Raw genomic sequence first — 27,593 nt, 5'->3', positions numbered from 1 at the left:
GTAATATGTATAAACAGCATCAGCAAGTCACCATACTTAATTCTGCTCAATATTAAGTGAACATAAAAACAGTAAAAATGGGCAGAATTAAGTTTATTCGATTGGTTCGGTCCTCTATAATAATCATGGTCTTTCTTGTGGCCCTCTGGGATAACTAATTACCGCCACCTGGTGTAAAGGATGTTCCCATCTCAGCCCGTAATGGTAGTTCCAAAATATAGGCCATATATGTCTGATAGAAGTGCCTGCCACAACTAGGACCTACAACTGTCTCAAGAATTGGGATCCACCGTGGAAGGGAGAGCTGACCAAGCATGGGTGGCTTTCTCTATTCATTCGTATAGAATTTTCAAAATTAGTAAGCAAGCGTGAACTGCAACATTCAGACCTCCCATTAAAGGGTAAGGTCTCTCCATCACACACTCCGACAGCTTGGTAGCCATTCAATACACACATTTATCACAATGACCATGGAGGTCATAACACACAGCTAAAAACCTTCCATATAGAAGTCCTCCTGCACAGCACAACTTTACAAATGGTTGACGACTACATGGACCAGCTCATTGTCCACTCACCAAACCATTTTTCTCTCCAAATACAATTATGTTCAACCACAACTTTTCAGCCTAACAAAACTGTCTCTTTCGGAGTTACGTATAATGGGGGTCACTCCTGAAACCTTTCCCCAGTTCAAAGAGCACAGGTTTAATCCCTTAAGCTCAAGACACCTCAGACCTGAACCGGTGGATCAGCTGAGTTTGCTCATTGGTTTTCTCTTCTGCTTTAACAAATTTTTTAAAACATCAGGTGCCTGGTTAGAGGAATTTTCTTGTCTACAAGTGTATATTACAGATGCTTCTAGCCATGGCCTTGCAGGTGCATCTCATTGGGGAACTGGTTTAATTTGTCATACTTTGGAGGTTAGAAGATCCTTCATAAGCGTGTCAACCATAGAGCATTAGACATTGCCAAACAGCATGTGTGGTGCCTCCCTTACCTTGTGCCACCTGTAGGGGGCCCATGTGCCTCTCCCAGGTATGAAACCATAAATAGCAGAGGTTTTGATTGTTATCAGTCATTGGCTGCTGTTTTTTGGGGCTGCCCAGCCCCCTCAGCATTACTGGCTTCTGAAAGCTAAGAATATCACCTGTGATCTGAGGACCACACTGAAGACTGGATGTTGTGGGCAGAAGAGAAGAGGACGATGTCAAACATAAGAGGTATGACCCAGATCAGAGAGAACATCACTCCCTCTCCGTCTCTTTCCTTTCTGAATCTGTACAAGTTTCATTTATTTTTTTATCAATTTCTACTACACTAAATAAATGGGGAACGTAGAATAACTTTGAAATAACAAAATCAGGACCACGGGTGCAGAGAGAATGGTGCGAGGGTCCCTTCTATCTTAGTTGGGGGCAAAATCTGTTATTCTAGAATGATAATAAATAGATAAAGATATTTAAATGTACCTCCATATACTTCTCACACAGATGTCTACATGCAATCACATGACTGTATAAAGCATCTCGCCACTACTAGACAATGGCTGATCTGAGAGGGTCTGGGCCGTGGCCAAAGAGAACCAAATCTGCGCATAATATTTAAGCTGCATTGATAAAGTTAATATATGTTTCATTCTTTACACGACTTTAATTTCTGGGGTGATAGAAACCTTTCCCCATCCACACAATAATCTAGGACGCTCAGTCAGGTGGACATGATATATTTCCTAGACTCTTCAGTCACAGAACTGAGGTTTTCTAAATCCCAGCAATGTAAGAAAAAAAACTTCCGTAGCAGAAGTGAATGGCAACACAGGGGGATAAGGAGGGGCAAAAGACAAGAAACCTATATGAGCCATCTATATCAGACGACCCGAGATGGAGGTCGATGTAATTTCTGAGTCTACATGACTCAGAGATTTGTGTTGATTTTTAAGTGAGACCTCCATCCAGATTCCTGGTCTGCCTGGTGTATACACAGTTCATTGTTTGGGACTCTATTTGGGGGAAGTTTCCATCTTTTTTAAAAATCCAGCTCGAAAATTATTTTTTTGATGTAGAAAGTTGTAAAACAGAAGTATAAGTGCATTATGTTGTATATTAGGAATTTTTTGCTTCTGTGTCTTCTGCCGTAACACAGCAGATATTCCCAGAAGGAGATAAAAATGTAGTTCAAACAAGAATGTCTGTATTTAATGAAGAGTCCGGAGATCATGAGCATCCAATACTGACCACCGGCCTTGTGCGCATGCGTATCTCCAGAATCTCTGATGATATTATATACTATAGATGGTGAGATATTCACAGTCTTTGCATTTTTACTTTGAAGATAATTTTTCGCACAATTTTTAGAAGCAGTGTTTCACAGATTGGTCACCTCTGACCACCTTTGCTTCTGAGAGTCTCTGCCTCTCTCACATGCTCTTTTTATACAGTCATGCAGCTTAGCTAAAAATTGACCCTCCAGCTGTTTTTCATTAGTACCACTCACATTTCCAGCCTCTTATTAACCCTGACCCAATTCTTTGGTAATGTGTGGCTGCCATCAATTTCTAAATGTCCAACATTCAACGTCTGATCTTTGTCCTATGATCTGTTATGACTACAATATGACATAAGAGATTTCCAGATAATTTCATTCTTGTTTTCTGCATATTTTACACAGCTGCCCAACTTTTTGGGAATTTAGGTTAAATAAATTTATATTTAACCAGGATCTAAAGAGTTATATTTGTATATACCACAGAATATTGGCCTCAATTCATCAGTGCTTTATTATAAATTTATACATGTTCTATATATATATTACGTACAGTACAGACCAAAAGTTTGGACACACCTTGTTATGTAAAGCTTTTTCTGTATTTTCATGACTATGAAAATTTTTACATTCACACTGAAGGCATCAAAACTATGAATTAACACATGTGGAATTATATACTTAGCAAAAAAAGTGTGACACAACTGAAATTATGTCTTATATTCTAGGTTCTTCAAAGTAGCCACCTTTTGCTTTGATGACTGCTTTGCACACTCTTGGCATTCTCTTGACCATTCCCTTTTGCCTTCACTCTGCGGTCCAGCTCACCCCAAACATCTCGATTGGGTTCAGGTCTGGTGACTGTGGAGGCCAGGTCATCTGGTGTAGCACCCCATCACTCTCCTTCTTGGTCAAATAGCCCTTACACAGCCTGGAGGTGTGTTTGGGGTCATTGTCCTGTTGAAAAATAAATGATGGTTCAACTAAACGCAAACCGGATGGAATAGCATGCCGCTGCAAGATGCTGTGGTAGCCATGCTGGTTCAGTATGCCTTCAGTTTTGAATAAATCCCCAACAGTGACACCAGCAAAGTACCCCCACACCATCACACCTCCTCCTCCATGCTTCATGGTGGGAACCAGGCATGTAGAGTCCATCCGTTCACCTTTTCTGCGTCACACAAAGACACGGCGGTTGGAACCAAAGATCTCAAATTTGGACTCATCAGACCAAAGCACTGATTTCCACTGGTCTAATGTCCATTCCTTGTGTTTTTTAGCCCAAACAAGTCTCTTCTGCTTGTTGCCTGTCCTTAGCAGTGGTTTCCTAGCAGCTATTTTATCATGAAGGCCTCCTGCACAAAGTCTCCTCTTAACAGTTGTTGTAGAGATATGTCTGCTGCTAGAACTCTGTGTGGCATTGACCTGGTCTCTAATCTGAGCTGCTGTTAACCTGCAATTTCTGAGGCTGGTGACTTGGATAAACTTATCCTCAGAAGCAGAGGTGACTCTTGGTCTTCCTTTCCTGGGGCGGTCCTCATGTGAGCCAGTTTCTTTGTAGCGCTTGATGGTTTTTGCAACTGCACTTGGGAACACTTTCAAAGTTTTCCCAATTGTTCGGATTGACTGACCTTGATTTCTTAAAGTAATGATGGCCACTCGTTTTTCTTTACTTAGCTGCTTTTTTCTTGCCATAATACAAGTTCTAACAGTCTATTCAGTAGGACTATCAGCTGTGTATCCACCAGACTTCTGCACAACACAACTGATGGTCCCAACCCCATTTATAAGGCAAGAAATCCCACTTATTAAACCTGACAGGGCACACCTGTGAAGTAAAAACCATTTCCGGTGACTACCTCTTGAAGCTCATCAAGAGAATGCCAAGAGTGTACAAAGCAGTCATCAAAGCAAAAGGTGGCTACCTTGAAGGACCTAGAATATAAGACATAATTTCAGTTGTTTCACATTTTTTTGTCAAGTATATAATTCTACATGTGTTAATTCATAGTTTTGATGCCTTCAATGTGAATGTACAATTTTCAGTCATGAAAACACAGAAAAATCTTTAAATGAGAAGGTGTATCCAAACTTTTGGTCCAGCGAAGCTGCCCCGATGCGCGCGATACTGCCGCCAACTTCCATTCCCAGTGATGCATTGCGAAATTACCAAGATGAGTTAGCGGTCTCGAGAGACCGCTAAGTCATCTGGATAATTTTGCAATGCATCACTGGGAATGGAAGCTGGCGGCAGCATCGCGCGCATCGGTGGACGTCTGAAGGTGAGAATAGCACAAATTTTTATTATTTTTAACATTATATCTTTTTACTATTGATGCTGCATAGGCAGCATCAATAGTAAAAAGTTGGTCCGGGATGGGGCGACACTCTGGCACTGACTGGAGGGGAGTAGGGAGGGGACACTGACTGGAGGAGAGTAGGGAGGGGCCAATTCGTGGCCGGACTAAGCCTGTCGCTGATTGGTCGTGGCCTGCCAGCCACGACCAATCAGCGACGTGGGATTTCCGTTACAGACAAACAGACAGAAAGACAGACAGACAAGCAGATGGAAGTACCCCTTAGACGATTAGATAGATAGATAGATAGATCGATAGATATCTGTGTCACTGACATCTATATATCCATCTAATCTATGTGTCTTTGTGCATCTAAAATTGCTAGTGTGACTCCAGCCTTATCTGGTGTATGGTTCTTTTATCCCATATCTGGTGTATGGTACTGTCAGTTGGTGTATGATTCTGTTATCCCCGATCTGGTGTATGGTACTGTTATCTGATCTACGGTTCTTTTATCCCCTATCTGGTGTATAGTACTGCTATCTCCATCTAGTGTATGCTACTTTTATCTGTAGTACAGTATTGTTATCCCCCATGTAGTGTACAATTGAGTTATCTAGTCTATGGTTCTGTTATCCCCTATCTGGTGTATTGTACTGTTATCTGGTGTATGGTCATACTACACCCCTATAAGCTGCATGGATCTGTTGTCCCCTATCTGGTGTACGGTCCTGTTATCTGGTGTACAGTTTTTTATCCCTTTTCTTGGGTGTGGTCCTTTTATTCCACATTTGGTGTACAGTCCTGTTATTTCCTATTGGGTGTATGGTACTGTTATCTGAGGAACAGTCTTGTTATCCCATATCTTGCATATGGTACTTTTATTCCTTATCTGATGTATGGTCCTGTTATCCAATATCTGGTGTTGTCTACTGTTATCTGGTGTACCATTCTTGTGTATGGTACCGTTACCTGGTGTACCAGAGCTGGTGTACGGTTCTGTTATCTGGTGTATGGTTCTGTTATCCCCGATCTGTTATATGGTACCATTATCTGATGTATAAAGAAAAAATCTTTTTTTGTCAGCTCACCGGCCTCGTCTCAATCCAGTAGTCCGCCCGTCAGCCAGGGTCACGGCTCAGCCACAGCAACAAAATCCAAAAAAATGTATATGACCCAGCAATGAAGAATCCGCTGCACCTTCAGAGGTCTTACATGTATAAAACTTCCTTTTTATTGAAGAATAGTTGAAAGATATAAAAGAGCACAATTACATGCAGTCAGATCAGCCAGTGGACATCTAGAAGCAACATCTTTCAGCCTGTAACATGATGATTAAGGCCTTGTAACAGGCCGAAACATGTTGGTTCTGTTATCCAAGGAACAGTCCTGTTATCTCCATCTGGTGTACAGTCCAGTTATTCCCTACCTGGTGTACGGTACTGTTATCGCCAAACTGGTGTATGGTTCTGTTATCTGATGTACTGTTCTGTTATCCTTGATCTGTTATGTGGTACTGTTATCTAATGTATGGTTCCGTTATCCCTCATCTGGTGTATGGTCCTGTTATCTGAAGAACAGTCCCGTTTTACCCCATCTGGTATACAGTCCTGTTATTCCTTATCTGGTGCGCAGTACTGTTACCTGGTGCACAATTCTGTTATCCCAGAACTGGTGTACAGATCTGTTATTTCTCATCTAGTCTATGGTACTGTTACCTCGTGTGCGGTTCTGTTATCCCCTATCTGGTGTATAGTCCTGTTATCTGAGGAACAGTCCTGTTATTCCCTCTCTGGTGTGCGATACTGTTACCTGGTGTATGATTCTGTTATCCCCGAACTGGTGTACCATTCTGTTATCCCCTATCTGGTGTATGGTCCTATTATCTGAGGGACAGTCTTGCTAGCCCCATCTGGTGAACGGTACTGTTACCTGGTATACGGTACTGTTATCTCCAAACTGGTGCACCGTTCTGTTATCTGGTGTGTGGATCTGTTATCCCTGATCTGATGTGTGGTACTGTTATATGGCGTATGGTTCTGTTATGCCCTATCAGGTTTATGGTACTGTTTTCTTGTGTACGATTCTGTTATCCTTGAACTGGTGTACATTTTTCTTATCTCTGATCTGGTATATGGTACTGTTATCTGAGGTTAACTGACAGTCCTGCTGTCCCCTATCTGATGTACAGTCCTGTTATTCCCTATCTGGTGTGCAATATTGTAACCTGGTGTACAATTCTATTATCCCAGAACTGGTGTACCATTCTGTTATCCCAGATCTGGTGTATGGTAAAGTTACCTGGTTTACGGTTCTGTTATTCCTGATATGATGTATGGTCCTGTTATCTGAGGAATAGTCCTGTTATGCCCATCTGGTGTACGGTCCTGTTATTCCTTATCTGGTGTATGGTACTGTTATCTCCAAACTGGTGTACAGTTCTGCTATCTGGTGTACAGTTCTGTTTTCCTCGATCTGGTATATGGTACTGCTATCTGATGTATGATTCAGTTATCCCCATCTGGTGTACGGTCCTGTTATCTCAGGGACAGTCACCCATCATATGTATCGTCCTCTTATTACCTATCTGGTGTGCAGTACTGTTACCTGGTGTGCGATTCTTTTATCCCCGAACTGGTATACAGTTCTGTAATCTGTAATCTGTAATAATCTGCTGTATGGTACTATTATTTGATGCATGGTTCTGATATCCCCAATCTGATGTATGATAATGTTATCTGGCGTACAGTTGTGTGATTCCCTATCTGGTGGGTGGTACTGTTATCTGGTGTATGGTTCTGTTATCCCCGATCTGATATGTGGTGCTGTTATTTCATGTATGGTTCTGTCATCCCCGATCTGTTGTGTGGTACTGTTATCTGGTGTATGGTTCTGTTATCCCCGATCTGATATGTGGTGCTGTTATTTCGTGTATGGTTCTGTCATCCCCGATCTGTTGTGTGGTCCTGTTATCTGGTGTACGGTTCTGTTATCCCCGATCTGATGTGTGGTACTGTTATCTGGTGTACGGTTCTGTTATCCCCGATCTGACGTGTGGTACTGTTATCTTGTGTACGGTTGTGTCATCCCCGATCTGATGTGTGGTACTGTTATCTGGTGTACGGTTCTGTTATCCACGATCTGTTGTGTGGTCCTGTTGTCTGGTGTACGGTTCTGTTATCCCCGATCTGATGTATTGTACTGTTATCTGGTGTACGGTTCTGGTATCCCCGATCTGTTGTGTGGTACTGTTATCTGGTGTACGGTTCTGTTATCCCCGATCTGTTGTGTGGTACTGTTATCTGGTGTATGGTTCTGTTATCCCCGATCTGATATGTGGTGCTGTTATTTCGTGTATGGTTCTGTCATCCCCGATCTGTTGTGTGGTCCTGTTATCTGGTGTACGGTTCTGTTATCCCCGATCTGATGTATTGTACTGTTATCTGGTGTACGGTTCTGTTATCCCCGATCTGTTGTGTGGTACTGTTATCTGGTGTACGGTTCTGTTATCCCCAATCTGTTGTGTGGTACTGTTATCTGGTGTATGGTTCTGTTATCCCCGATCTGTTGTGTGGTCCTGTTATCTGGTGTACGGTTCTGTTATCCCCGATCTGATGTATTGTACTGTTATCTGGTGTACGGTTCTGTTATCCCCGATCTGTTGTGTGGTACTGTTATTTGGTGTACGGTTCTGTTATCCCCGATCTGTTGTGTGGTCCTGTTATCTGGGGTACGGTTCTGTTATCCCTGATCTGTTGTGTGGTCCTGTTATCTGGTGTACGGTTCTGTTATCCCCGATCTGATGTGTGGTGCTGTTATTTGGTGTATGGCTCTGTTATCACTGATCTGTTGTATTGTCCTGTTATCTGGCGTATGGTTCTGTCATCCGCTATCTGATGTGTGGTACTGTTAGCTGGTGTGCCCTGGAGTGAAAATTCTTTAATTGGTTTCTCTATATAATGTAAAGACTTGTCTTTCGATATCTGATTAGGGAAAGCCCTGTATCTGCAGAGGCAGTGCCTTATTAGATTGTCAGCTCTTAGAGCTGCAGCCATGCCGGTTATTCTCCCTGATGGTTGACTCCCTGATGAAGCAGTGAGCGAAACGGCGTTGGAGTGGTGTGTGCAGGGCAGTGGTACTCCTAACTGGTCAGTATTCATAATATATTTTGGCACATTTGGCAGCGCTTTTACTGGGTAATATATAATTATTTGTTTTTTGTTTTTGGCTCACAACTTTTGTGGACACACTGGTTGTTTTGTATGCAATTTATTTTTTATTGCACTATTGCACTTTATTATGAATTGATTTATTTTGCTGCACACAATAGGTGTGTGTGTGTATATATGGATATACACACATATTATTCACAAATTTATTTGACTGATTTTTATCACATATTATATTATTAAATTATTATTTGCTGCATTATATATATTTTTATGTTTATTATACTGATCAGTTTGGACTTGCCCTGTCTTGCACATACGGGATTTTTATATATATATTTTTTTATCTATCCCTAAGTAAACCTCGATTGGAGGAGATACATATTATCTATAGTTGTATGTTTTATATTCTTAATAAATAAATATCTGTTGTAGATTATACAATTTTAGTAATAATAAAAATTTCCATACGTTTTGGTGATTTTTTTTGTGATTGCAATTTATTTTTAATAAAAAATATATTTTATTTAATATAATCTGGTCTGATGGAATTTTTTAAGGGTTCATTTCTGTTATAACCGATCTGGTGTATGGTCCTGTTGTCTGAGGAACAGTCCTGTTAGCCCTTATGTTGTGTATAATACCGTTATCTGGTTTACGGTTCTATTATCCCTTATCTGGTGTACGGTCCTGTTCATCAGAGATAGATACTCAATTTAACGGCCTTGTTGTATTTAGGTTATGGGACCGCACTTTGTGCCCTGGAGTGAAAATTCTTTAATTGATTTCTCTATATAATGTAAAGACTTGTCTTTCGATATCTGATTAGGGAAAGCCCCGTATCTGCAGAGGCAGCGCCTTATTAGATTGTCAGCTCTTCGAGCTGCAGCCATGCCGGTTCTGGAGCTTCCTCGCATCATGTCACCTGTCCCTTTGATGAATAATGTGGGGATTTATCAGACCGCGAGATCGATGCAGTTACATTTTAGCACCTGCTGTGGGAGACTTCCACATAAGATGGCTGATGTGGTTGTGTGCAGCGCTGACACACTTTCGGGAGATTTTCTTTATACTCCTTCTATGGCCTTTCTTCTATTACATGAAAAAATTGTAATTTTTTTTAACATACTGCGAAGTCAACCAGAATAAAAAATGAAGCAAAAAAGTATGAAAAATGAAACATTTGTTTAGTAAAATGCTCCATATTGATGATAAATGTCAACTCAATTTTTCTTTTTACATAAAAATCTAAATTGCCCCAATGGTGGACTGAGCCTTTGGCAACACCATTGCAACCAAAATAATATGCAACTAAAGGCTACACTACAGGGATGATTTTTCTCGAGGCTTGGTCCCCTATATGACTGTATAGGTGACATCTCACAATAAAACGTTGCCAACACGCTGCCTTCCGCTAGCTTAGCAATTGTCCTATAAGCGCCTGAAATGGACTGCGTTGCGTGACGGAAACCTTACATGTCATTGGTGGTGGAGGCAAAAGACAGCTACTTGGAGGTATAACTGCCTGGCAGTGCTAGCCAGGGGCCAGTATGACCTTTTTGTGGGGTTGGTGTTCCCGTCAGGATTGAGCAGATAAAAGGGAGAGTTACCGTCATTTCAGACTGTGAACGGCTCCTGAGTAATAACCGACTGCAGGTACTGACTCAGAACGAAATCTATTCTCTGTCACTTTGGTGCTTCACCACCCACAGGAAAAACCTAGACTTACACAACTGTTATCGGGGGTGGTTGAGTTGTGAAATATCCTGTCCAAGGACCTCAGCTCTATGTACTGATTGGAAATACTGCTCTGAGCCTGAGCGCAATAAGCGAAGCGTGAGAAACGCACAGAACAGGTCCCATATAGGCACTAAGTCATTCTGCCATAGTTTGTTTAAAGGGAATGTTTTAGCAGGTTTTTAATACCCAGCATGATGTAGAGGCAGAGACTCTGAATCCAGCGATGTGTCACTTATTAGGCTGCTAGCTACAGTTTTAATAAAAATCACAGTTTTATGTGCTGCAAGTTTATTTGTTATTGGCATGTTGAGCTGTGTAGAACAACATCCCACACCACTGATTGGCTGCTTTCTGTCTATGCACAGTGTACACAGAAAACAGCCAATCAGTGGAGTGGGTGGGGTAATATAGAGTTCTACGTGCAAATAAATGGTAAATCTGTAGCAGATAAAACAGTGATTTTTCTTAAAACTGTAATCAGTAGCCTAGTAAGAGATGCATCACAGGAATCAGGGTCTTGGTCTCTACATTATGCTAGGTAGAAATAACCTGCTGACAGATTCCTTTTAAGCTGTTCATGTTAAAGGCTATTTGCACCTGAGTAACTATTTCAATTAATTGATCCAATAAAAATAGAAGCCAAAAGTCTTCTAAACAATGTGTCCCCCTGAGATTCTGCAGTCATATTTCCTTCCATTATTCCAGAATTGTGGATGAACGCTGGGAAACTTGCGTTGCAGTGTTTTCTGCCATTTGTAATTTTGACAGAAGCTCCAAAAGCTGCAATATGTGAACGACAGGTTATTAATATCAGGGAAGGTGAGAAAATCTGCTGAATCAGAAGACAAATGGCTGCAGATTCAAATATAGAGAACATATCCAGCTGCCAAGTGCTGGAAATAAACTGCTCTGTTCTCCAACGTCCCACTAGAGTTTCTACGGCTCAGTGGCACCTGGGGCCAACGTACAGGCTCACACTACAATCAGACCACAGGACACAGCCGGGAACGATCACGAGGTGAGGCTGTATGAGCACCACAACCGAAGCCTCTAAAAATAGCAGCTGAGACATGCACTATGGTATGGGGTCATATATATATAGTGCTGGAAAGAGAAAGAAGTGAACAACTCCTTCATTACGCAATGCATTCATCCATATGTCTCATTAATGCTCAATCTGCTGTGTGTCTAGCGCTGGTATAGAAGCACGGTCATGTCTCTATTATTGGAGCCAACTATGTTGACCTCTGTGGAGACACGGGGGGTCAGCGGGCACCCCAGGTCTGCTAGTCAAAACGGCATGGACCAGGAATTGTCCCGTCGAACACCTGCTCTCCTTTTAACATGGGCATAACGCTACTCAGACAACACAGGGTGAGGGTAAAACAGTGTGGCAATGCTTTATTGAACCACAAAACAGGCAGATAACACGTAGAACAGTCCCAGCACAAAACCCAAAGATGGTGCACACTACAGAGTCTCACCCTTCCGCTGACTCGCCGGGATAATGGCAGCTGTTACTTCAGAGGTCGGGGCATGCACACAGAGGAGGTAACGACAAGCGTAGAAAGATGACAGTCCATTAAGATACAAGGCCAGTTTACCAGAAGGTCACGACCTAGCTTTATCTTCCAGGGTCGACTACCCCACCTGTGGCACACACACATAGAGGTAAGGACAAGCTTAGGAAGATGACAGTCCTTTGAGGTACAAGGCCAGTTGAGCCGAGGGTCACAACCTGGCTTCTCTAAATGTATCCATGGTTCAGCAATGGTCAATGGAGCAGATCTGTATTCTCCCAACCGGGGCCGAGGTCCCCTAGGTTGTTTCCTGTAGAATCATAGCTCCGTGTCCCTCGTGATGGAGCCATGTTGTATTGGCTGCTGTCCTGTTTCTGATCCTTTGGATGTATGGATGTCTTGACAGAATCTCTAGCTGTCTCTCTCTGTCTCTCAGAGGCATATCACCTCTTTTATGTTTAACAAGTGTCCTTCAGTCCAGCATCGCAGATAAGGGGAAGAATGGTGACGACCAAGTCGCATTGTTTGATTATGTAATCTATTTGCAAAGATTTTCCTGATCTGTTTGGGAATGGCAACAACCCGTACAGCATGGACATTGTATGTAATCAACATATCAGCAAAAATAATTGTTCAGTGGCCATACACTACTGTTTTGCAAAAATAACAGATAATAAACTGTAGGAGATAATATTACATGTAAATATTTGTCCTACAAGAAGAGTCAATACTTCAGACAACAGTGTATGATTCTGGGCCTACACATTTTACAGTCTGGTTAATTAAGATACAATGCTATGTCTCCACAATCTCTCAAAGGAGCCCTCCCCGTCTGGCCCTCTTACAAGAGCCCTCACCGTCTGGACCTATCATAGCAGAACCTCCATCTGGCCTTCTAATGGACCCTTCCCATCTAGCTCTCTCAAAGGAACCCTCCGCGTCTGGCCCTCTCATAGCAGACCTCCATCTGGACCTCTTAGGGGCTCTTCCCATCTAGCCTTCTCACAGGAGCCTTCCTTGTCTTGTCCTCTCACAGGAGCCCTCCCAGTCTGGCCCTATCATAGCAGAGATCTGTCTGGCCCTCTTAGGGGTCCTCCCTATCTGGCCCTCACAGGAGCCCTCCCGGTCTGTCCTTCTTACAAGAGCCCTCCCAGTCTGGCCCTCTCATAGCAGACCTTAGTCTGGCTGTCTTAGGGGTCCTCCCTGTCTGTTCCTCTCACAGGAGCCCTCCCCGTCTGACCCTCTCATAGGAGCCCTCACCATCTTGCACTCTCATAGGAGCCCTCCCTGTCTGGCCCTCACAGGAGTCCTCCCAGTCTAGTCGTCTCACAGGAGCCCCTCCATCTGGCCCTCTCATAGGATACCTCTCACAGGAGCCCTCCCCATCTGACCTTCTCACAGGAGCCCTCCCCATCTGGCCCTCTCACAGGAGCCCTCCCTGTCTGGCTCTCTCACAGAAGCTCTCCCAGTCTGGCCCTCTTATAGCAGACATTAGGCTGGCCCTCTTAGGGGCCCTCCCTGGAGCCCTCCCGGTCTGGCCTTCTTACAGGAGCCCTCCTCATCTGGCCTCTTACTGGAGCCCTCCCAGTCTGGCCCTCTCATAGCAGACCATAGTCAAGCCCTCTTAGGAGCCCTCCCCATCTGGTCCTCTCACAGGAGCCCCCCGTCTGGCCCTCTCATAGGAGACCTCCCTGTCTATACCTCTCACAGGAGCCCTCCCCATCTGGCCTTCTCACAGGAGCCCTCCCCATCTGGCCCTCTCACAGGAGCCCTCCCCGTCTGGCCCTCTCATAGCACACATTAGGCTGGCCGTCTTAGGGGCCCTTTTGGTCTGGTCCCCTTATAGGAGCCCTCCCAGTCTGGCCTTCTCACAGGAGCCCTCCCCATCTGGCCCCCTTACAAAACCCTTCCTGTCTGGCCCCCTTACAGGAGCCTTCCTCATATGGCCCTTTTACAGGAGCTCTCCAACTGGCGCTCTTACAGGAACCCTCCCCGTTTGGTGCTCTCACAGGCGCACTCCCTTCTTACAGGAACCCTTCACCACTGGCCCTCATACAGGAGCCCCCTTCTTTCCCTCTTACCGGAGCCCTCTGTCTAGCCCTCTTATAAGAATCCTCCATCTGGCTCTATTATAGAAGCCCTCTATTTTGCCCTCTTAAAAGATCCCTATGTCTGGGATCTATCAGTTCCAAAGAAGTAAAAACATAGCAAAATTCTGCTGACAGATTCCCTTTCACCTGAGAAATAATTGCGATGTAGACGTCATTTATTATGATGATTATTATTATATATTAAGGCAATTAGTAGAAAACCAGTCAATGCAAATATTGCTGCAGTCCTTGACAAGATGATTAAGACATATCCGGATGTCTGAGGTTTTGCAGTAAGTGGAAAGGGGTTTGGTTGGCTGATGCTTCGCTGTTGTATTTCTCATCATAGTTTTTTTTTTTAACTTAACACTTTCAATCTTAACACTTTCCACCCCAGGTAAAATAAAGGTAATTTCCATAGGTTAAAAATTGTATACTCAGCAGAGATAATGGAGCAGACATGAATGAAAGCTTTTGAGACTCTGGGATTTGTTTTTTTTTATCAGCGCTGATGTAAATATCTCTTTTCTGTTTTTTGTTATTTTTTTGTAGCTCAAATTGAAGTCATTCCATGTAAAATTTGTGGAGATAAGTCTTCTGGGATCCACTATGGTGTAATCACATGTGAAGGATGCAAGGTGAGATATCTGGGGAACATCATCCTCTCAGTACACAGAATTACGTTTGCTAATAAAAGAAATAGAAAGGCACAGAGAGAAGCAGAAATCTCAATGATCCTAAATACTGATACGGAGCGTACAGGCACCTTAACGCGGGTTTCGACAATATTGGGTGTCATCTGGAAGGATGAAAAGTAAAATCTACGAAACTGCTGCTCTGTACAATTGGTTCAATAGTGTTTAATCTGATTGCAATGTATTGAAAGGACCGATTAGAGTGTGTTCCGACAGATCTTTATTGCTTCTTTTATTTGGCAGGGTTTTTTCCGCCGGAGTCAGCAAGGGAAGCCAATTTACTCATGCAGCCAGCAACAAAGCTGTCTAATTGACCGTTCTAGTAGGAACCGATGCCAGCACTGCCGACTGCAAAAATGTCTATCCCTGGGCATGTCTCGTGATGGTAAGAAACCATAATGACTTCTCGCTTCCTTGGCAAAGTACACAACACTTAGCGCTCTATCCTCTGACTAAATGTAGACAGTGGTGGTACATTTTAAAGTAAAAATGGCTTCTTTCTCTGGCATGTTCATACGTTTTATTGTAGAAAGCCTGGTGATTTGTTGTGTTCATCAGAAAATACTCTATTACGATGAATGGAAATGATTTTAGAAACCCTAATGTCAAAACTTAAAGGAGTTTTATGAGCTACGTTTTGGTGCCTCTGTAAATATCATGTGGGTGGCTCACAAATATTGTGAAGCACCAAACCAAGACCACATGCGGCTAAAGGTGCATGACCACAAGATGTGTCCAAGAGTAACTTGGTGGGTGACAACTGGCAGATAGATAAAACAGTGGTCTGGGTGGTCGGCACCATGGTATAAACTGCATGACCTCTACTTGTGATCACAGCCTTATATATCTTGGGTCAGGTTTCCAGACTTGTATGTGGGTCAAACACTGACAGAGTAGCTACCGTATATTTTCTAGAGAAAAACTAGTTTACTTATCTTACTTATTCCATATAGGGTATTGCTTGTAAGACTCCATACATCAGTTGGTAATCTTCAATAAGGCTATTAAATTTTAAGTGGTTGTCTATCTTCTTTCTTCAGGAGCTTTCTGGCTTATTGGGTTCTTAAAGATTGATAGTTCAGACCAGCAGAGTGGCCGCACAGTAGGTCTGAATAGTGCATACTCCGATGTCACTGGCAGAGGCAGCATTACCTCTGCAACATCAGAGGAGCTCAAGGGCATTATAGCTGGATCTAGACAGCTTTACGTTGCAACCAGTGGTCCTTGACTAGGAAAACCACCACTTTGATAATAATTAAAGGTTTAGATCATCTAGGAAAACACTGGCTTCTGAAAATCTGGCAATAATGACTAATAATTGCATTTTTTTACTGTAAGCATTACAACTATTGCAGTCATTCTTAATTTATGGTTTCAGCTGTCAAGTTTGGACGCATGTCTAAGAAGCAGAGGGCTATATTACAAGCGGAGGTGCAGAAACTTCTAAAGGAGCAACGAACAGAGATCGTTGGAGGCCTACAAATTTCTGACACCCACTCCGAACAACCATCCACTACAACTCCTGAGCTGCCTCACCCCATCCAGCCCTCTGCATGGATAGGTCACAGGAGATGGGACTCCTCTTGTGCCACACGTAACTGTTCTCTGCCTAGGATGCAGGTGCAGAGGGAACCTCTCCTACTTTACACACCAGAAAAGACACAAACAGAAGTCACAAGTAGGAAGAACCATCTTCGAGATCTGCAGCCTCATTTGGAGAATGGAAGACCGAATTTATTCCACAATCTGGAATCATACTGCAGCCTAAATTTCAGCAGTTTATTTCCTCCGGAATGCATGATATCAGCCACTGAGCTTGGTGAGTAAGTCCACTCTCAATAAAAAGGCAAGTCTCGATTTACTTTAGATAAGTACCATCTTCGTTAACATCAACTTCTCATTTGATAACTTCAGAATTGCTGATGCAGAACGTGATCTTTGCACACCAAGAAACCTGCCAGTTTCGTCAGGAGAACCTACAGATATTGAGATGGGAAACATTTTCACCTGAAGAGATGCAGAACTTCCAGCAAAAGGTGAGTAGATCCTTCATCGCATGGAGTAAATAATGACTGTGTGCATGTACCACCTCTTGTCTCTCTCTGCAGCCCATGGACCAGATGTGGGAACGTTGTGTCTGTCACATTACAGACGCCATTCAATATATTGTGGAATTCGCCAAGCGACTCAACGGCTTCATGGACCTGAATCCGAATGACCAGATTGTACTCCTGAAAGCAGGTAAGAGAGGTTAACATGTAGGAGTAAGATCATTAGCTTCTCACACAACCCAACTGAATGCCCTGTCGTATCTATAGGTGCAATGGAGCTGCTGCTGATAAGAATGAGCAGGGCCTTTAACTGCTTCAATAATACGGTCTTTTTTGAGGGAAAGTATGCCCAGCTAGAACTCTTCCACTCTCTAGGTGAGACAATGTCTACAATCCTCACAATCAGATCAGATAGAAGGCAAAACACTAACCGTAGTCTTTACTCTTTCAGGGTGCACCGACCTCATCACTTCTATGTTTGATCTCTGCCAGTCACTCTGTGCGCTCAACCTCTCTGAACATGAAATGGCCTTCTTCAACGCCATAACCCTGCTCAATCCTAGTAAGTTATCTGGTTACTAATACCACTGCGTACCTTGTAACATATTATAGCAAAATGATCATAAACTGCGCTGCGTAATAGATGGATTGTATATGCATGTACAACTCACTGGGTACTATATTTATGGCTGCCAGACGGGGAAGGAGACTGACAGTAGAGCTCAATGGAAACTATATTTCAAGCTGGCAGAAAGGGAATGAAACTGACAGTTGAACTTAATGGAAACTTTATTTAGAGCTGTCAGAATGGGAAGGAGATTGATAGTAGAACTTAATGGGTACTATATTTATAGCTGCCATAAGGGGAAGGAGACTGACAGTAAAATTTAATGGGAACTATATTTAAAGCTGCCTGAAGGAGAAGAGGACTTACAGTATAGCTTATTTGGAACTATATTTAGAGTTAGCAGAAGGGGAAACAGACTGACAGTAGAACTTATGGGAATGATACATAGTGGGAAGAGGCTGTCCAAGGAACATAATGGATACTATATTTAGATTTAGAGCTGCCAGAAAGGGAAGGCTGATATTAGAACTTAATAGATACTATATTTCTGGCTGTTAGAAGGGGGAAGAAGACAGTAGATTTTAATGGAAACTATACTTAAAGCTGCCAGAAGAGGAAGGAGATTGACAGTGGAACTTAATAAGACTACGTATAGGGCTGCCAGAAGGGAAAAAGGCTGAATAGAGAACTTACTGGATATATACTGCTGCCAGGTTAGGAAGTAGACTGACTAATAACCTTGCTAAAAACAACATTTGCTACGAGAGGGGAAAGGGGACTGACTAGTAGCATTATGAATAAAGAGAAGTTAAAGAGACATTAAAAAAGTATCATACTTATCAATATTAATGGACTGCAGGATCCAATGGTAAAAGGTGGATGCAGAAAGATACTGATAAACAACGACTCACACACCGATCATCCATGGAGGTTAGGGGTAGCTTAGTATTATAAATGCACACGGATATGGCTTGTATAAGGTGCCAGTCACCAGGTATTGTGTGTGTATAGCTGCTTATTTTCCTGTAATTTTTTTTTAGATTTGATGTCCATTTTCAATTAATTGCATATAATTTTAATATAAAATGCAAACTAGAGGTTTGTGAGTTAGGCAATAAAAAAATTGTTATGAGACATAAAAACAGTCTGACCACAAAAGCACAGAAGTGGTGCTGAGGGGAGCACAGAAAAGGAAAAAATGTTGTGGTTGAAGCAGTGCAAAGTAGTCAAATAGATGGTAGGAAATATTTCTGCAAACTTGTCTTGTAGGATAGACATTTTTAATATCCAATAAGAAAGAAAAAAAAGCCTCTTTTCATAATGCTACATCATTCCTAAAAATCACAAATGTTATTTCTAATTGTAAAATGTAATAAAAGTCATAAAATTGCAAAATTATACAACGTGTCATGTTCTCAATCTTAAAGAATCAGGCCCATCTTACGCCAGCTGTCCATTTTAAAAATGATCAGAATTTAGAAATTGACTTAAAGGGAACCTGTCACCTGAATTTAGCGGGACCAGTTTTGGGTCAATCAAACACCCGCCCATATGACCCAAAACTGGTTCTGCCAAATTCAGGTGACAGGTTCCCTTTAATGGCTTCATTTACTAATTTTAGTTTTTTCTAGGTCCCATTTTTACTTACCGGTACATACAGTATTTCTGGTCAGGGCCATACACAATCATAATACACTGTGTTCCAAATTATTATGCAAATAATATTTCTTCATATTTTCTCTAAATTACCTATCTGAATTGCAGTCATTGTTATTTTCCAGTCATCTACTATTCTAGTATAATAGCAATATTTTGGAAAAAACTGCCTATGAAAACAGTATCTTTTAAAAAAAAAATAAACACTCAAAATGCATGTTCCTAATTATTATGCACAGCAGAGTTTTCAACCTTTTTTTTTTATTTTGAACAAAAAAATGGTCAATTGTGAAGTTATAAGCATTATCAGCTTATTACAAAATGAAATCAAACAGTTTTCAAGTGAAAACTTTATTCTAGGTGATGTTACATTTGCACATAGGACCCCTTGTTCGAAAGAAGCTTCTGAACTCTCTCGTCCATTGCATTTGTCAGTTTTTGGATGGTTTCTGCTTCAATTGTTTTGCATGTGGACAGAATTCCCTCCCAGAGCTGTTGCTTAGATGTGAACTGCCTCCCGCCATCATAGACACTCCTTTTGATGATGCTCCAGAGGTTCTCAATGGGGTTGAGGTCAGGGGAAGATGGTGGCCACACCATAAGTTTGTCCTCTTTTATGCCCATAGCAGCCAGAGATGCAGATGTGTTTTTTGCAGCATGAGACGGTGCATTATCATGCATGAAAATGATCTTGCTGCGGAAAGCACGGTTCTTCCTCTTGAACCATGGCAGGAAGTGTTGTTTTAGAAACTCCACATAGATTATGGAGTTCATCTTTACCCCTTCAGGGATCATAAAGGGGCCGACAATCTCTCTCCCCATGATTCCAGCCCAAAACATTACTCCACCTCCTCCTTGTTGGCGCCTTAGCCGTGTTTTCATGGGGTGTCCATCAACCAGCCATCCTCCACTCCATCCATCTGGACCATCGAGCATTGCACGGCACTCATCGGTGAACAAAACAGTTTGGAAGTCAGTCTTCATGTATCGTTTGGCCCACTGGAGCCGTTTCTGCTTGTTGCAGTGGATAGAGGTGGTCGACAGGATGGCTTACGCACAGCTGCAAACCTCTGAAGGACCCTGCATCTTGTTGTTCTGGGGACGTTGGAGGCACCAGCAGCTTCAAAAACTTGTCTGCTGCTATGACAAGGCATTTTTGCAGCTACTCTTTTAACCTTACGCAATTGCCTGTTGGAAAGAGTCCTCAATTTTTCCTTATCAGCACGCACACGTGTGAGCTGGGAATCAGCTACATACTTCTTGATTGTGCGATTATCACGATGAAGTGTCTTGGCAATGTTGATTGTAGTCATGCCTTGACCTAAATACTCCACAATTTGTTGCTTCTCAGGAGCCGACACATCCTTTTTCTTTCCCATTTTGGCAAAAAATGTAGGCTGCTTAATAATGTGAAACAGCCTTCTTAAGTAGTCTTGCCTTTATTTGGACACACCTGCCAAATTAATTTGCACAGGTATCTGCAATTGCTTTCAGTGATATAAAGAGCCCTGACACACATCACCATCAATGAGTTTAAATGACAAACAAAAAAATTCTAACCTTATCACTCCTAAACTCTATGTGCATAATAATTTGGAACACAGTGTAATCTGACTTTTCTTAGGCTACCCCTGGCTACAAGACAAGCACAAGGTGGATACTCTGTACAGGAAAATACACTTTGCTTTCAGACATCTTCTCCGGAGGACACATCGCGAATTCATTTTAATGAAGGTTAGTCGATTCACTGTTCACACTCATAATATCCTGTGAGATAGCTCTCCCTGAGTGTGTTGGGGGACACTCGCTTGGCAATGGTATTAATGCACACAGGAACAGTTTCTCACTTAATCATACCATCCGGTTTACTCAAATACAGCATAAACCGGATAGAGTACAGTCCGTACCGTTACATCCACAAAACATAATAAGACAGCAGTCTGTTTACATAGCAGATACACCTCTCTGCCTTCTTACAACCCCCTTGTCTGAGGTTACCTTCCAGGAGCTCCACTCCACATGCTGACTCCTTGTCATTCCTGGTTTCCAGGGTAGCCGCCTTACTAGGATCACTGTCCCGTATGATGACTTGCTCCGCAACATCCCACCTGACAGTTCCAGACCCTTAGAAGGATGATAGCTTCCCCAACACAGTTAACCGTCACAGGCTCTGCAGGTACATGGTCTCACCACGTGCTATTCAAGAAGTCTCCACTCGCAGGACCTTCCAACACAGACCATGCAGGTACATGGCCTGACCATGTGCTCTTCAGGAAGTTTCCACTCACAGGACCTTCCAACACAGAGACCATGTGATCACACCACAATCTCACTATATCGTCTGAGACACACCCCTTGATGGGAGGAAGACCCGCCCAGCTCTCCTACCCCTGCCAGTCCTGTAAGCCCAGTCCCTTACAAGCTAAACAAAGCTCGTTTAACTAAAAGTCCCAGAGCAACATTTCATGTTTACAGAGCAGAGGACCTCCTCCTCTGTGACACAAACCTGCCATTCACAACAACGCCGGTCACTGTCTCACAATCCTCACATGTTTCCTTCATGTGATCATGGACCTATATCATCCTCACACGTCCCTTCATGTGATAGCAACTCTATATAATTCTCACACGTCTCTTCTTCATGGGATCGCGGCTCCATATAATCCTCTCACGTCTCTTCACCTTCATGTGATCGCAGCCCTATATTATCATCACGTCTCTTCTTCATGTAATCGCGGCTCTATATAATCCTCACACGTCACTTTATGTGATGGCAACTTTATAATTCTCACACGTCTGTTCTTCATGTGATCGTGGCTCTATATAATCCTCACATGTCTCTTCACCTTCATGTGATCACAGCCCTATATTATCCTCACGTCTCTTCATGTAATCGCGGCTCTATATAATCCTCACACATCCCTTCATGTGATCACGGCCCTATATAATCCTCACACGTCTCTTCGCCTTCTTTTGATCATGGCCCTATAGAATCCTGACAAGTCTCTTCTTCATGTGACTGCAGTCCTATATAATTCTCACATCTCGTCTTTATGTAATCGCAGCTCTATATAATCATCATCACATGTCTGTTCATGTGATCGCGGCTCCATATAATCCTCACACGTCTCTTCACCTTCAAATGATGGTGGCTCTATATAAACCCCACACGACTCTTCATGTGATCGTGGCTCTATATAATCCTCACATGTCTCTTTTTCATGCTATTGAGGCTTTATATTACCCTCACACAACTCTTCTTCATGTGATCGCGGCACTTTATAATCCTCACACTTCCCTTCACCTTCATGTGATGGCAGCCCTATATTATCCTCACATGTCTCTTCTTCATGTGATTGTGGCTCTATATCATCCTCACACATCTCTTTTGCATGTGATCACGATGCTATATAATCCTCAGTCTCTTCTTCATGTGATAACCGCTCTACATAATCCTCACACGTCTCTCCTTCATGTGTTTGTGGCTCCATGTAATCCTCATATGTCTTTTCTTCATGTGATTGCAGCTCAATTCAATCCTCACACGCCTCCTCTTCTCCATGTGATCGTGGTTCTACAGGGTGGGCGATAAATATGGATACACCTAAATAAAATGGGAATGAGGGAAACTTTTCAAGATGGGTGGTGACCATGGTGGCCATTTTGAAGTGGGCCATTTTGGATCCAACTTTATTTTTTCCAATGCAAAGAGGGTCATGTGACACATCAAACTTATTGAGAATTTCACAAGAAAAACAATTGTGTGCTTGGTTTTAACGTAATTTTATCTTTCATGAGTTATTTACAAGTTTCTCGCAGAGGTTAACACGTCAGGAGCGGATAGAAATTGTGTTGATGTCTGGTGAACACAGTTCCCGGGTCATTGCAGCAGATTTCAATGCAAGACACCCTATGCAAGGAAACTGACACCATTCCCATGTTATTTAGGTGTATCCATATAAATGGCCAACCCCAAAAAGTTTGCCTCATCGCTGAACATAATGTTCTGTGTAAGCTGAGGTTCCTGTTCCAATTTTTGTTTTGCCCATTCTGCAAATTCAGCGGCAATGACCCGAGTACTGCGTTCACCAGACATCAATTTCTATCCACTACTCACATGTTAACCTCTGCGACATGTCAATGGCTGTAAAAAAAGAGAAACTTGTAAATAACTCACGAAAGAATAAAGTTACGTTAAAACCAAGCACACCATTGTTTTTCTTGTGAAGTTCTCAATAAGTTTGATGTGTCTCATGACCCTTTTCCCATTGGAAAAAATAAAGTTGGATCCAAAATGGCCAACTTCAAAATGGTTGCAATGGTCACCACCCATCTTGAAAAGTTTCCCCCCTCCCATATACTAATGTGCCACAAACAGGAAGTTGATATTATCAACTATTCCAATTTTATTTTGGTGTATCCATATACATGGCCCACCCTGTATATAATCCTCACAAGTCTCTTCTTCTTCATGTGATCACGGCTCTGTATCATTCTCACATGTCTCTTCTTCTCCATTTCATTGCTGATCTATATTGTTAGGAGTCGAGTTTCCTCTGCTGCACAGGGGAAATCTCGATCCGTCTCTGCTGTGGTCTCCCATTCTCCTTCGGCCGCAGTGGAGCCTGCTCAGCGGAGATGTCGGTCCCAGCGTCTCACTGAGTCTGGTTCAGTGCAAAGGGTTTTTGCTGCCTCTCCAGGCTCTGCTATTGTACCCTGCACTGATCTACGGCGAACAGGCTTTTCTGGGACTTAAGGCCCCGTCTCACATAGCGAGATCGCTAGCGAGATCGCTGCTGAGTCACTAGTTTTGTGACGCAACAGCGACCTCAGTAGCGATCTCGCTATGTGTGACATGTACCAGCGATCAGGCCCCTGCTGCGAGATCGCTGGTCGTGTCGGAATGGCCTGGACCTTTTTTTGGTCGTTGAGGTCCCGCTGACATCGCTGAATCGGTGTGTGTGACACCGATCCAGCGATGTCTTCACTGGTAACCAGGGTAAACATCGGGTTACTAAGCGCAGGGCCGCGCTTAGTAACCCGATGTTTACACCCTGGTTACCAGCGTAAATGTAAAAAAAAAAACAAACAGTACATACTCACCATCTGATGTCCGTCAGGTCCCTTGCCGTCTGCTTCCCACTCTGACTGAGTGCCGCCGTACAGTGAGAGCACAGCACAGCAGTGATGTCACCGCTGTGCTGTGCTCTCACTGTACGGCGGCTCAGTCAGAGCAGGAAGCAGACGGCAAGGGACCTGACGGACATCAGATGGCGAGTATGTACTGTTTGTTTTTTTTGGTAACCAGGGTAAACATCGGGTTACTAAGTGCGGCCCTTGTTGTGAATTTGGTTTTTGGGCTCCCCCGGTGGTCACTGGTGGTACTGGACTTGTGTGCTTCACTTTCTCTGTTCACCTGTTTCCATCAGGATATGGGTGTATCCTATTTAGCCTTGCTGCTCAGTTATTCTAGTGCCGGCCATCAATGTAACCAGAGCCTTTCTGTTGCATGTTCCTGCTTCTAGACTACTATCAGCTAAGTTGGACTCTTAGTCCTAAGTTTGTTTTGCATTTTTGTTCCAGTTCACAGTTATGTTATTATTCTGTAGCTGGAAGCTCTTGTGGGCCGAAATTGCCACTCCGGTGTCATGAGTTGACACATGAGTCTTAAAGTAATTTCGGGATGGTATTTTAATAGGGTTTTCAGCTGACCGTGAAGTTCCCTATTGTATCTTCTTGCTATCTAGTAAGCGGACCTCGCTTTGCTGAACCTACCTTCATACTGCGTATGTCTTTTCCTCTGAACTCACCGTCAATATTTGTGGAGAAGATCTTGGACTCCCGTGTTTCCAGACGGAAACTTCAGTATCTGGTCAAGTGGAAGGGCTACGGTCAAGAGGATAATTCTTGGGTGACAGCCTCTGATGTTCATGCCTCTGATTTGGTCCGTGCCTTTCATAGGGCTCGTCCTGATCGCCCTGGTGGTTCTTGTGAGGGTTCGGTGCCCCCTCCTTGAGGGGGGGGTACTGTTGTGAATTTGGTTTTTGGGCTCCCCCGGTGGTCACTGGTGGTACTGGACTTGTGTGCTTCACTTTCTCTGTTCACCTGTTTCCATCAGGATATGGGTGTATCCTATTTAGCCTTGCTGCTCAGTTATTCTAGTGCCGGCCATCAATGTAACCAGAGCCTTTCTGTTGCATGTTCCTGCTTCTAGACTACTATCAGCTAAGTTGGACTCTTAGTCCTAAGTTTGTTTTGCATTTTTGTTCCAGTTCACAGTTATGTTATTTTTCTGTAGCTGGAAGCTCTTGTGGGCCGAAATTGCCACTCCGGTGTCATGAGTTGACACATGAGTCTTAAAGTAATTTCGGGATGGTATTTTAATAGGGTTTTCAGCTGACCGTGAAGTTCCCTATTGTATCTTCTTGCTATCTAGTAAGCGGACCTCGCTTTGCTGAACCTACCTTCATACTGCGTATATCTTTTCCTCTGAACTCACCGTCAATATATGTGGGGGGCTTCTGTCTCCTTTTTGGGGGAATTTCCCTAGAGGTAAGCCAGGTCTGTCTTTTCCTCTATTAGGGTTAGTTAGTCCTCCGGCTGGCGCTAGGCGTCTAGGGATAAAACGTAGGCACGCCACCCGGCCACTGTTAGTTGTGTGGTAGGTTTAGCTCACGGTCAGCTCGAGATTCCATCACCCAAGAGCTGTTCTGTTTTTATGTTCTCTGACGTTCCCTTGCCATTGGGAACCATGACAGGCCCTGCACTTAGTAACCCGATGTTTACCCTGGTTACCCGGGTGCTGCAGGGGGACTTCGGCATCGTTGAAGACAGTTTCAACGATGCCGAAGTCGTTCCCCTGATCGTTGGTCGCTGGAGAGAGCGGTCTGTGTGACAGCTCCCCAGCGACCACACAACGACTTACCAACGATCACGGCCAGGTCGTATCGCTGGTCGTGATCGTTGGTAAATCGCTATGTGAGACGGGGCCTTAAGTCCTGCTTTGCAAACACTGAGCATGCCCAGGGTAAGATCTCTCAGTGGAGATCAAGGGTCACATGTTCAGGTACTGCAGCCAAGTCTATTGGTCTTTCTAGGAAGGTCCTGTAGGTACGCAGATTCTGTAGCAATCTCTCATTGGTCCTCTTCTTTAAGGTCCTGTATGTGCTGCAGCTATTTAAGGCTCGCATGGCCGCACGGCCATGCGCTAGTATCTTCTAAAGTTACATGCTTTGCGCCAGCCACTGTGGTCATATGCGTGAATGTATTCAGGGACCTGGCTGAAATAAGCCCCTAGAATGCTGGCACCTCCGGCGAGGAGATTGTGTATGAAAGTATTCAGGGACCCGGCTGAAATAAGCCCCTAGAATGCTGGCACCTCCGGCGAGGAGTGTTGTGTGCATGCATGACCACTGACTGCTCTCTTCTGGGTAGTTAGCCTGTGTCTCTGTGAGAGTTAACAGGGCACAGAGCTTTGCTTTCTCGGCCGCTCTGTGAAGCTAACAGAGCTGGTTAATACCGCCATATAGTGCCGCCATTTACTTAGCGGCAGACTATTTCCTGCACGGTGGATCCCGGGTTGCGAACGCACCAATCACGTCAATAAATATATTCGGTGCGTTCCGCAAACCCTAACATATATAACCCCAGTATTACCTCGAGGTCTAGCAGGAATCCTTTTCTCATGTGCCTTCTTCTTCATGTGCGAATGTCTTTCAGCTAATATCATTTTTTTATTTTATTCAGCTTCCCGAAAAGGAGAAACTCTCTAACATTTGCCAGCTGCACTTGGAAAAGCTGAACATCTTCAGACAGATGTATCCAACCATTGCATGGGAGAGATTCCCTCCTCTGTATAAAGAGCTGTTCATCTCCGAGACTGAACATTCATGAACAGAGCTGGACGTATGAGTTTATATCTCTTATCTCCGTGTCCTCTTTCCCCTAATTAACACTGAGTCCTGGGACAATAACAATCCTAAAATCGTGAAGGGGCCTCGATGTCTTCTACTCCATATGTCCATACGAAGTAGAGAACTCTTTTATTTGGATCAATGGGTTGGGTAATGAAAAGTTTATGAGCAGATCCTAGAATAGGAGGGCATTATAATACAACCTTGTTTTAAGCATTAACTCAAGACATGGGATCCATGAGCTCTATGTCGAAAGCTTTGCAAAGAAGAGTTAGGATGACCAATGTTCTTCCTTTTTTTGCTTATGTTATTGTACATCTATGCTTCTTTTACATGGCTGATCATCAATAAGCTATTTGTATGTCCTATTATATCTTTTTGTAATAAAATATTTTCCGTATCAATGGCAGCCGCATCTTCTATATGGTGGATCATAAACAAAAGACAGGTTATGCTTCACCACGTGTCTCTTTCAACATCTATGATTTGGACAACTGAGTAGAAGACTGTGCTCTAAAATAGCGTACAACCCCTGGAAAAAATTATGTAATCACAGGCCTTGGAGGATGTTCATTCAGTTGTTTAATTTTGTAGAAAAAAGCAGATCACAAACATGGCACAAAACTAAA

At 43.2% G+C, this 27,593-nt stretch overlaps 1 protein-coding gene across 1 annotated transcript; it reads left to right on the top strand.

Annotated features, from left to right (window-relative positions):
* Positions 1-1,174: 1,174 nt before the first annotated feature.
* LOC143810128 (nuclear receptor ROR-gamma-like) lies at positions 1,175-27,366 on the top strand. Its single transcript, XM_077293046.1, has 10 exons — positions 1,175-1,223; positions 14,634-14,719; positions 15,020-15,161; positions 16,155-16,595; positions 16,691-16,812; positions 16,885-17,017; positions 17,095-17,202; positions 17,279-17,389; positions 20,676-20,785; positions 26,798-27,366. The coding sequence occupies exons 1-10, from the start codon at positions 1,181-1,183 to the stop codon at positions 26,942-26,944; spliced, it is 1,443 nt and encodes a 480-aa protein (XP_077149161.1). The 5' UTR covers positions 1,175-1,180; the 3' UTR covers positions 26,945-27,366.
* Positions 27,367-27,593: the final 227 nt, after the last annotated feature.

The sequence above is a fragment of the Ranitomeya variabilis genome, chromosome 1 (genome assembly GCF_051348905.1).
Source record: "Ranitomeya variabilis isolate aRanVar5 chromosome 1, aRanVar5.hap1, whole genome shotgun sequence".
In the NCBI taxonomy this organism is placed as follows: domain Eukaryota; kingdom Metazoa; phylum Chordata; class Amphibia; order Anura; family Dendrobatidae; genus Ranitomeya; species Ranitomeya variabilis.
The sequence above is the reverse complement of the archived record's forward strand: the minus strand, read 5'-3'. Positions and strand labels throughout refer to the sequence as shown.

Excerpts from the sequence above, each read along its gene's own strand:
- LOC143810128 (XM_077293046.1), top strand. The coding sequence starts at position 1,181 with ATGTTGTGGGCAGAAGAGAAGAGGACGATGTCAAACATAAGAG. Across the intron at positions 16,813-16,884 it reads TGCAGAACTTCCAGCAAAAG|CCCATGGACCAGATGTGGGA; the intron begins GTGAGTAGATCC and ends CTCTCTCTGCAG. Across the intron at positions 17,018-17,094 it reads GATTGTACTCCTGAAAGCAG|GTGCAATGGAGCTGCTGCTG; the intron begins GTAAGAGAGGTT and ends TCGTATCTATAG.